At 36.4% G+C, this 11,220-nt stretch overlaps 1 protein-coding gene across 1 annotated transcript; it reads left to right on the top strand.

The window, feature by feature from the left end:
* Positions 1-1,393: 1,393 nt before the first annotated feature.
* Positions 1,394-11,220, top strand: LOC144977034 (E3 ubiquitin-protein ligase RNF170-like; the record flags this gene model as incomplete). Its single annotated transcript, XM_078921755.1, is given in 5 exon segments — positions 1,394-1,646; positions 6,744-6,946; positions 8,236-8,309; positions 8,979-9,107; positions 9,940-11,220. Coding segments are annotated over 5 exon segments (795 nt in total). The 5' UTR covers positions 1,394-1,530.

Genomic DNA, 11,220 nt, shown 5'->3' on the forward strand with positions numbered 1-11,220 from the left:
GATGATGATGTGGTGGTGGTGTTTGTAGTAGTAGTGGTAATGATGCGGCTATGTGGTCTAGTAGTATGACACTCGCTTCCGGATCGGAAGGTCCTGGGTTCGAGCCTCGCGCTCGGCGCATAGTTGAGTCCTTGGAAAAGGCTCTTTACTCACATTCTCTCACCGTACTCAGGTGTAAAATGAGTACCTGGCCGTTAACAGAGTTGTCTTTGTCCGAAAAATTGTAATATCGCCTAACAGGCGTCATGTCCCGTCCTACATGTTAAATGTTGACCAGGGACCCCTTGTAAAGCGCTTTGAGCACATTTAGTAGATATTGCACTATATAAAGCTCAATTAAAAAAAAAATTTCAATGATGATGATATGGTGGTGGTGGTTGCAGTATTAGTAGTGGTAGTGATGATAATGTGGTGGTGGTTGTAGTTGTAGTAGTAGTGATAGTGATGATGATGTGGTGGTGGTTGTAGTAGTAGTGGTAGTGATGATGGTGTGGTTGTGGTGGTTGTAGTAGTAGTTATAATGGTGATGATATGGTGGTAGTGGTGGTTGCAGTAGTAGTGGTAGTGATGACGATGTGGTTGTGGTGGTTCTAGTAGTAGTGGTAATGGTAATGATATGGTGGTAGTGGTGGTTGTAGTAGTAGTGGTAATGGTAATGATATGGTGTGGTTGTAGTAGTAGTGGTCGTGATGACGATGTGGTTGTGGTGGTTGTAGTAGTAGTGGTAGTGATGCTATTGTGGTGGTGGTTGTAGTAGTTGAGGTAGTGTGTGGTGGTGGTTGTAGTAGTAGTGGTGGTGGTGGTTGTGGTAGTAGTGGTAATGATGATGATATGGTGGTGGTGGTTGCAGTAGTAGTGGTAGTGATGACGATGTGGTTGTGGTGATTGTAGTAGTGGTAGTGATGATGATGTGCTGGTGGTGGTGTAGTAGTAGTGGTATTGATAATGATGTGGGGCTGGTGGTTGTAGTAGTAGTGTTAGTGATGATATTGTGGTGGTGGTTGTAGTAGTAGATGATGTGGTGGTTGGAAAACACATTACAGGTTATTATAATACATGATTACACACATTCTCTAACTTCATTTTTTGACAGCTTCGTTGTGCCATAAATATACGCAACAGTTCTGAAACATTTTATTGTGGATTTTGATATTGTTTGTTGTTTTTCTTGTGTCGTTATGTTGACATAGATACCGAATGAATGGTAATTACTACATTCTCAGCCAACAACAAAATGGCGCTGAATGCTTTCATTGGTGGACACTTTTTAGGCTTCGTACGTATTCTCATTCGTTTAATTCTATGAATTTGTTTTAACTATAAAGTAAAATTCGATAAACATTTTTCATGACTTCGTCACTGGTTCACTTCCTCTTTCGATTTCATCATTGTAAACAAAAGATGATCAAACTCCATTGAATCAACGCGTATATTTTCTAATATCATTGAATTAATTTGATGTCCTATTACCAGTGAATATCATTGAAGACTGCATCTCTTTTTCTTATATGGTTTTTATCTGTGAAAGTCATGTCGTCGTATGCAAGGCGATCCAATTTGATTGAGGGAATTGGCAATGAAATTCTCGTTGGCATTGGTATGTTTATGGCCATTATGTTGCCGATGCTGATGTTTGTGAATCGAAGGTGAGACCCTGGTCCGTTGGTTCATTATCGATCTTATCTGGTTTGATCGGAACTTCTGTGTAATTTTATATTTCATACTGGCGCCTAAGATAAACACCTGAATTGAGTGTGTAGTGTACACCGAGTCTTCCTACGTGGTGTGGTCATTAGTAATTCGTAGTGTTTTTATATTTATGCACCTCCGTTGACAGTGTATCTTAACGGACCGTTTTTATACATTCCGTCACGCATGCACATCCCACCCAATTTCATCAGCAATATTGTGTTTCTGTATTTGGACATGGCGAAAGTTATATTGTGACATCTGTAGGATGTTTTTATTAATAAATTTACATAAAAATAATGATAATTTTAAACGGAATATAAAATCGAAATATAAAACTAAAACCATAAAATAGAAATTGCATTGAAGGTAAAGTAATGTTTTAGAAAGAGCTTATTAAATGTGGTGAACAGTCAGGTGGCTCCGTAGCGCAGTGGACAAGCTGTCGGCGGACTCTAACCTTGAAAGTACCGGGTTCTGTTCCCATTGTAATTGTAGACATTTTTTTAAAAATTTATTTTAATGATAAAGAAATCATTTTAGTGGGGTTTTTTTCTTTCTTTTTAATTTTATTTTTCAAAATCTTTTTATCATGTTTTTAAAAAACTTCGATTTTAATTTTCTAAAACTATTTATTTATTTGAGATCAGTATTTGTGTGCCATGTTTCTTTTTACTTTTGATTTTTGAAATTATTGTTATTATTCTTTAAAATTAATTATCATTGTATAAACGTACATTGGTAATCACTAAGCAGCGTGCTAAACTACAATCTAAAACTATTTAAAACCTCATGGACGTATGCAGCAACCTTTTCATTTACCATCATCGCCAACGGAGGTGCATAAAAACGGTGTGTTTTTGTACACCTTCAATGGAGGTGCATAAAAACGGTGTGTTTTTGTACACCTCCAACGGAGGTGCATAAAAACGCCACCTTAGTAATTAATTATTAATAATTAATGAAGATAACACAGGTATGTTTTTGTAGAACGTTCTAACTAGCAGCTTTCCAATTAACGGCATTTTCGGATGATCATTATAATTATAGATAGAACATATCGCTACCCGTGACCTACCCTATCAATATTTGTTTAAGGGGTGAGGGCGTGGGTAATTCTCTATGTGACACTATGTCTATAATGTAAAGCAGAGAGTTAGTATTAGTATGAGGAAGGTGGATCTGATCTGTCTCACCCCTGTATTAAACTTTAATTTAAAGAGATGCAAAGTCCATGGGAAGACTTCCATAGTTTGACAGCACTTTTATTCTATAACTTAATCTTTTAGTCATTATTGCCTTTCAGTTAGTTGCAATGTCCGATAAATATTTGAAAAGGCTATTCGGACCCGAGTCTGAATTGCTTCCTGTGACAATTTGGACTGGAGTCTAAACTAAATAGAACTCCATGGCTAACCAGGGTCGAGTCTGAATAGTCTACAATGGCTCTTCGATTCGGAATACTGCAATATATATGCAATGCGCCCGAATGATGAACTTATCATTAGTGAAACTCTCAGTTACTATTCCGTTTGCAGTTATAGAAACTGTATTGGTCCTCCTAAACACACACACACTCATGAGTATCTCTAAGTCCTTAAAGCAGAATAATCACACACACACACACACACACACACACACACACACACACACCGCCCCCTCCAACAACTATTTCCACAAGTCAAGAGCCGACGGCTTTTTCTTTTTGATCTTGTATCACCATGTTCTCCCCTGCATCCAGTGCCTCGGTCGTTTGTGGGTTACCCCCCAATCCCATTACCAGTTGATCATTTTATCTCCGTATTCAACCAGTGCTTATTTTATTAATAGGCACCTAGTCCAGTAGTATCTAATATTATTAGTATTAGACGGTACTCTGCCCCTACCCCAGTGGCGGGGCTCTATTGCCTGTTTTGCTGCCAAGAATCGCCTCTATTTTTATATTTAGAAATAAAACAGCATATTTTTTTTTAATTAAAAAAGAATTAAGATACAGCCTTTTGTCAAAGCCCGACCCATACTGCCTTTTAAATAAAACGCTCAATGCCCAAAGTCATATTATTCTCCTTTCCCTGCACTTTTTCGCAGCCGCAAATGGCAAAATATATAATGTAGGTATGTCATGCATGTATCTTTTGCAACACGCTCATGGCAAATCAAATAAATCTTCCAATCTACACAAAGACACTCTTTTATCTATGCGAGGGCAAATTGATTGTTAAAGTTAACAATAGCGACTACAATTGTAATCTCCCAAAGACCACGAATATTTAGATCTATGTTTTGTTTTTGTTTTTTTTAAGGCGTTTGCAACACATTTAGGTCATATCAGCGCCAGTAAAAAGGGAGAAATTGGATAGCAAAAAGTTCTAGAATTACAATTAAAAAGTACCCAAGAAAAAGTAAGACAAAGGGGAATAATAGTTCACCGCTTTTGAAGGTAGTCATCTTCGGGAGTTCTAAATTGTGACTTGCTCGCTCACTCGCCTTCCTACCGACTGAGAACAAGCAGCTTCCCCCCCACCTTACCACGCTTCACTTTCGACCCAACTTCCACTTCCGACACTTCCTGTGATTGCGCAGGCGTATTGTGGCAGGAGTCTGAATTGCCACTGGAAGCAATTCAGACTCGCGTCCGAATTGCCACTTCGATAAATATTACTATTTAAGTTTAAGATAAGTTTAATTTTTGAAAGTGTCAATTGCCAAGGAGTGAATCCTTGGTAGTTGACAGTTCATCAACTGCCAAGAAGTCAAATTGGAACTCTTCAGCTGCATGCGGTGATTTCAGTCGAGTCTCGATTTGCATGCATACTAATCTCAAATCCTGCCACTTTCTTCCAATCATTCATTCCTTGTCAATCGTTGTGGAAAGGATCGAGTCAACACTTATTGGCATTTGTTTTTTATTTTTATAAGTCTTTTCACAAATTCCAAGACGAGTTAAAAACATATCAAAACAAAAGTTACTGTTGTTTTCAGATTCAGCGGGGGAAAAAAGAAGGATGAAGTGGCAAATCCCTGCCAGGTCCTAGATTTTTTTTAAAAAGTAAAATTTCCTTTGTTTTAAAGGAAAATATAGAGCACATCGTCATGATAAGGAACAATAATATAAAACATTTGAGCAACAAGATCAATCCGTGCCAGTAAATAGCCCACGATTTACCAACTGGCAAGGTCCATGACGATAAGAGGAAATATATGAGAGAGAGAGAGAGAGAGAGAGAGAGAGAGAGAGAGAGAGAGAGAGAGGGAGAGAGAGAGAGAGAGAGAGAGAGAGAGGGAGAGAGAGAGAGAGAGAGAGTAAATGAAACATAGACGGAGATTGAGATTGAGAAGAAAAAATGAGAGTACTAATATTATTATTAACGTATCACCATCACTCCATACTCCGTAACATCAATTAAATGTTGAGACAAAAAGAGGAAATGAGAGAGAGAAAAGAGAAAATGAATATGGGAGAGAGAAAATGAGAGTAAATATTAATGATGCCGGTCCTTGGAAGTTAATAGTAGATAGTTGACGATTTACCAACTGGCACAGTCTGTGGCTAAAAGTAAAAGAGGGAATGAGTGAGAGAGAAAGAAGAAAATGGAAGAAAGTAAGAAAAGAGAAAACGAGAGCATTAGTATTAATAACAATGAGTGTGTGTTTGTGTGTGTGTTTGAGAGAGAGAGAGAGAGAAAAAAAGAGAGAGAGAGAGAGAGAGAGAGAGAGAGAGAAGAAAATGGCAGAGAAACACACAGAGAGGAAAAAATGGCAGAGAGAAAGAGAGAGAGAAAAGAGAAAATGACACACAGAGAGTGTATGGGAGAAAAAAGAGAAAATGACAGAGAAAGAGAGAGAATGATAACAGAGAGAAGAGAAAATGAGAGTATTAATTGATATTAATATTAATAACATCACTCCATGGCAATACATCATTTCGTGACATCAACGTTATTCCGTGGCAATTAAAAGTACACATACATAGCTGATGAACCAACATGGTCCTTGGCGGTTTTACAATTGTCAAGGTAATTGAAGCTACCTTAATTTTTATAAGTGTTGTTGTATATCTAATTCCAAAAACAATTTACGACTCCAGCCAATACCAATATTACTCACGGTGTTTCCCATAACTTTTGATATTGCAAGTGATGGCAAACATTTTGTTTCATCAGGTTATAGTATCTTTAGTTAGGCTTGAGAGATTGGGGGAGGGGGAGGGATGTCTCTGGAGAGTCTCATTAAAAGGAGAAGATGACAATGGTTGGGGCATGTCTGTCGCAGACGTGATGAATCACTGATAAGAAAGGCTTTGCAATGGGCACCCCAAGGAAAGAGGAAGCAAGGCCTCCCCAAGGAGACTTGGAGGCATGCCAGAGAGAGAGACCAAAACAGAGAGATCCCTCTAGATGTCTAAAAAGAGAGCTGCTGACAGGACCAGTTGGAGATGCCTTGCATCGCCTCAAGTGGCAGCAGGCCCGGATAGGATTGAGTAAGTGAGTGAGCAATTGTTGGGGAAGAAGTACAAGCCAACATAGAAGTAGGCAGCCTAGAAGTTGGCCAGCACTGACTAACCTTATGATGCTTATGATGATAATTTCTTGGTTTGAACTTATAAACCCTATAGCATGAAATGCTTTGAAATATGTATTGACTTAATTAAACTTCATAGTGCTATCATCATCATCATCATCATCATCATCATCATCATCATTTTTTAACTTGTCCTGTCTTTTGCAGCTTTGTAAACAAAGTTAATGGTTCCTATGAGCATTAACACTGACCAACAGCAATCGCTTAATTAGCTGTTATAAACAGTATTGTTAAAAAGAAAAGACGAAATCCCTTGACGTGCATGAAAATAAAACAACTGAAATAAGGCAGACAGAAAATAGAGGTCAATAACTCTGGGTTTTATACCATATTATTACCATTGTCACGTATTGTAACATTGTTATTTTGTCTCTATCTTTCAAAGATACCTCAAGAAGAAAATTCAATGTGATCTCAAATTATAAGTAATGCTTTTTACCACTTCACTGATCCATTTGATTTGTTTTTCCTAGGCGGGACTTGAGTGGTATTCACCCTGACAGTGAGGAGAATATTGCAAATACCCGTGAGCAGTTACAACGAGATTCAGATGGAGATAATCCACCAACTAGAAGAGAGCGAGCAAGACATCCAAATGATGGAGAATTGACTTGCCCAATATGCCTTGGAGTTGCTGCCTTTGCTGTTGAGACCAACTGTGGACATGTTTTTTGTGGTAAGTCACATATATTTAGTGTTGTTTAATTTAAGCGAAGCACAGTTACTGCAAGAAATGCTTGAATTTACAGAACTCTTGGAGGAGCTTATATTTCGTATTAAAATCTTGCACTATTTTTAACATTAGAATCATGGTTACCTTCTTACCTGGAATTGGGTAGAAGCAGTAAAGATAGATCTATAATTCTTTTTGCATTGTGGAATTTCCCAAATTTTTAAATTGTGAGCACAATAAAGGAATATTTAATGTCATATCCCATTAATTCTGTCAATAGTAATGGAACTGAATAAACGTGATTTTCAAGCCATGATTTATTACGACTTTTTGGAAGAGTTAAATGTTTGTTATGAAACTTTGTAAAAACTATTTTTTTTAAAGTTATTTTAGTGAATTTAAAAGAGGTATGCAATCTTTCAAAGATGATGTCTGTGAAGGTTGACCTGTATGTGCTGTAATGGAAAAGTCAGTGTCTGCCACAAAGGCTATGATTGAAAATGATGCCCTCAATACATATCATGAGATAGAGCATTCCTTGGGCATTTCATCACCTTGTGTCTGGAAGATACTGCACGAATGCCTTAATGTCCACAAGGTGTCCACTCGATGAATGCCTCAACAACTCACCAATGAACAAAAATGTGTTCAATTTTGCACCACTACGCTTCAACGGTTCGATGAAGGTCAATCTAGATATGGGGAAAACACATAACTGGTGATGAAACATTGGATTTATATTTATGACCCTGAATCAAAGTACCAGTTTAGAGTGGCTCTTTCCTGGTGAGACCTCTGAACTTCAAGTGATCTTGCAACGTTGGAAGCCAAATGGTGGCGAGCTTTTTCAATTTCAAAGGTCACATAACCACAGTACCAGTCCAAGACAGAATCACCTCAGGTTGGTTTGTTAACCACTGCATACCGACAGTTGTAGAGAATTGGAGAAAAATGACATCCAAAGCCATTGAAAACAGTGCAATTCTTGACTGAACACAACATTCAAGTCCTAACCCACCCTCCTTATTCTCCCAACCTGCGACTTCTTTTGTTCCCATTTGTCAAGGAAAAACTCTGCGGGGTTAAATTTGAGACTCTTGAAGATGCTGTAATGGCATTTGAATTTTTTAAGTGTATGACATTATAGCTTTATCGAAGTTAGAATTATAAAATATTTCCCTCAATACAGTGTCATTAGAGAAATATTATTGTAAGCAGACTTATGTCGTAAAAATAATGATAGATATTTGATCAGAGCAAAATTTAAAAAAAAAAATTTGTTCTCTTTGTAGGACGTTGCATGGTCACATACTGGGAGCATCAACCCTGGAGGGGTGCAATTCCATGTCCATCTTGCCGCACTCAAGTAAGTCAACTGATTTAAAATCTATTAGATCAATCAAGCTTTATATATATATACAGAGAGTCATTTAGTTATCTTGATGTTCCTTTTGAACTAGATGAAATTAAATGAAGTATTGTTAAGACAAAAGATATTTTTGTTCTCTACAGTAATAGGAAATAAGTTCTGTTAGTGCTTTCCGCTTCTTAAAATCAATGCTCTCACTTTCATAAATTGGTTGAAAGTTGGTTGGAAACTGCAAGGCTTTCCCACTTCTCCTTGTTGTTGCATTCCATTAAAAAGGGGTCCTTTAGGGTGGAGAACCAGTGACCTGGAATTTCTATAGCAATAGATGGACATAAAAAATGATATGATATGCTTTTGATAGCCTTGCCAATTGCTTTCCACAAAATCTAAAACCAACAGATCCAACTGCCCAATCACTATTAGGTGGACAGAGGGGTTAGAAAATGAACAAGTCGAATCAGATTCAAAACTTATCCATTTGCCTTTGAGACAAATGCTCTTCCAATGATGCTATTATGATGCCTCAGTTGCTTTGTTTTTAAAATTAAATTGTTTACCAAATGAGGATAACAGTTCAAGGAATGGTAGGAAAGCCATGATCTTCTGTTGTTGTCAGACTTTGATATAGAAATGGTAATCATTTAGTCCACAATTTTGCTTCCGCAGGTGTCATTAATTCTTTTAAACTTCACTTCTGATGAACATGCTTTAGATGGTGTGGAAAGTGAGGAAAGAAGAGCAATTGTAGAAAAGATAAATGCATATAATCGTAGATTTTCTGGTGAACCAAGATCTGTAAGTATATTATTCTACCTTAATATTTATTCAATGAAAATGAGGATGATGATGATGATGATAATGGTTTAGTTTTGATGATGAGGATCACGATGATGATGATGATAATGGTGCAGTTTTGTGGTCTTGTGGTATGACACTCAGTCTATGTCCTTGGTTCAAGTTTCATTGTGGCAGCACAAAATTGAGTCTTTGGAAAAGACTTTACTCACATTCTCTCACCTTAGTCAAGTATAAAATGAGTACCTGATCAGCAACACATCGTCTCTTTTTTCAAAATTAAAAAAGTAGTAAAATCTTCTTACAGACTTCATTTCTCTCTACCTACATGTTTGGTGTTGCTGTTTGCTTTTGATCCATTGTCAAGCACATCGATGAATATTGTGCTATTCAAAAGCTCACATTTTAGTGGCATGTTTTACTTTGTAATACAATCCATTTATTTTGCGCTGTAACACAGAATTTAACCAGGTTTCGTATTTTATCCTGTAAATTTAATTTCTCTCACCTAATTCATCTTATACGGTTTGTGACTTTGAGTCATATTTATCAGATAGACGGAATTTTGATTATTTACCACATTAGAGATTTTATTTTTCTCATCAACCAAACATGTATACTTAATTCAAGTCTCGCATTTTTTTTTTTTGGGGGGGGGGGGGGGGGGGGGGGGCTATAAATTACATTTCCAGTATCTGGATCACCACGACATAATACCAGCTTTCATGTCATGGGTCATGTGATAGGTTATTATATTTAAATCAGAATAACAAAATTTAATCTTTGATATGATCAGTTTGTTTTGTTTGTTGTTATTTTCATATTTTCAAAGTGGAGGGAACATCTTCAAGATTTGCCTACATTACTCAGGCACATGTTCCATGAATTCTTCAGCATGGGAGGCTTGATGTGGATGTTCCGGTTCAGAATAGCAATTCTAGTCCTGGCGGCATTCCTGTATCTCATCTCACCATTGGACATCTTGCCTGAATCAGCCATGGGCATTATTGGTTTTCTGGATGACATTTTTATCTTCTTTTTGCTGGCCATTCATATCAGTATTGTCTATAGACAAATTGTTGCAGCACGTGGAGAAGGAGATTAAAGGGTTTTATTTTTGTTTTTTGTTTTTTTGTATCACTTTAAAATGTTATTTATGAAAAAAAAAATGCAAAGACATGTTGTGATGAATATTGATTTGGTGATCTCAATCTAATAATCCAGTGACTGAGATAACAAATAATGGATGCCTAGACAAAACAGCAAGCGGGCTTGAAAATTCTTCTCTAAGTAACCAGGAAAATTAGGTTGGCTTTTTTTGGTTTTGATTTGACACTTTTGAATTAGAACAAACAAGATTTTCATGTACCAACTCTTCTCAAGCAAACATCTCTTGCAAATACCTATTGTAATCAAGGAATTGAAAATAAAGAAGAGATTAAGTTACTGACAAAAAGTTTTGATTTCGTAAAAAATATATCGACTTGTGGTTTTTCATTTTTCTAAAACAATGGTTCTTTGTACAAGGGCGATTCCAGTTAACATCAGATGTTTGATGAGTTATCTATATTGCTTCATTAAAAAAAAAAATTTGACATGAGTTGCCATTTGTTTTGTTTTGTGAGAAAACTGTATTTTTGCTAAGTCATCCCTTATTTATTTATTTGATATGTAATGTTGAATTTCCTTTTAAGTTAAAAAATGAAATCGTTGTGTGTGCTATTCATTCAATTTTTGACTTTCCATTCTCTTCTTTTTTTCATTGTTTATTTATTTATCTTGTTTAGCTTACTTATCAAATCTTTACCTAAATGTAAATTGTCATGATTATGATATAAATATCCCGGGGGATTGTATGCTCTAATTAATGACATATTGTAGAATATATTATCCTTGTTTCAAATATGGATGAATCAGTGTTTTGATTTTAAAAGTGCTTTAGATGATATTACATGTAGTGCTTTAAACCATATTATATGAGTAAAGTGAGCCAATGTTCGTTATTGTGGGTTGGGCTTAAACAAATGGTGAACAGGTTTTGTCACGCTTGATGAGTAGTCCACCTGCATACTATGAAAATTTTGTAGGATGTTAATTTTTTAAAAACTTATTG

This window comes from Berghia stephanieae, chromosome 1 (assembly GCF_034508935.2).
Source record: "Berghia stephanieae isolate SIO BIC M18660-M18661 chromosome 1, UCSD_Bste_1.3, whole genome shotgun sequence".
NCBI lineage: Eukaryota > Metazoa > Mollusca > Gastropoda > Nudibranchia > Aeolidiidae > Berghia > Berghia stephanieae.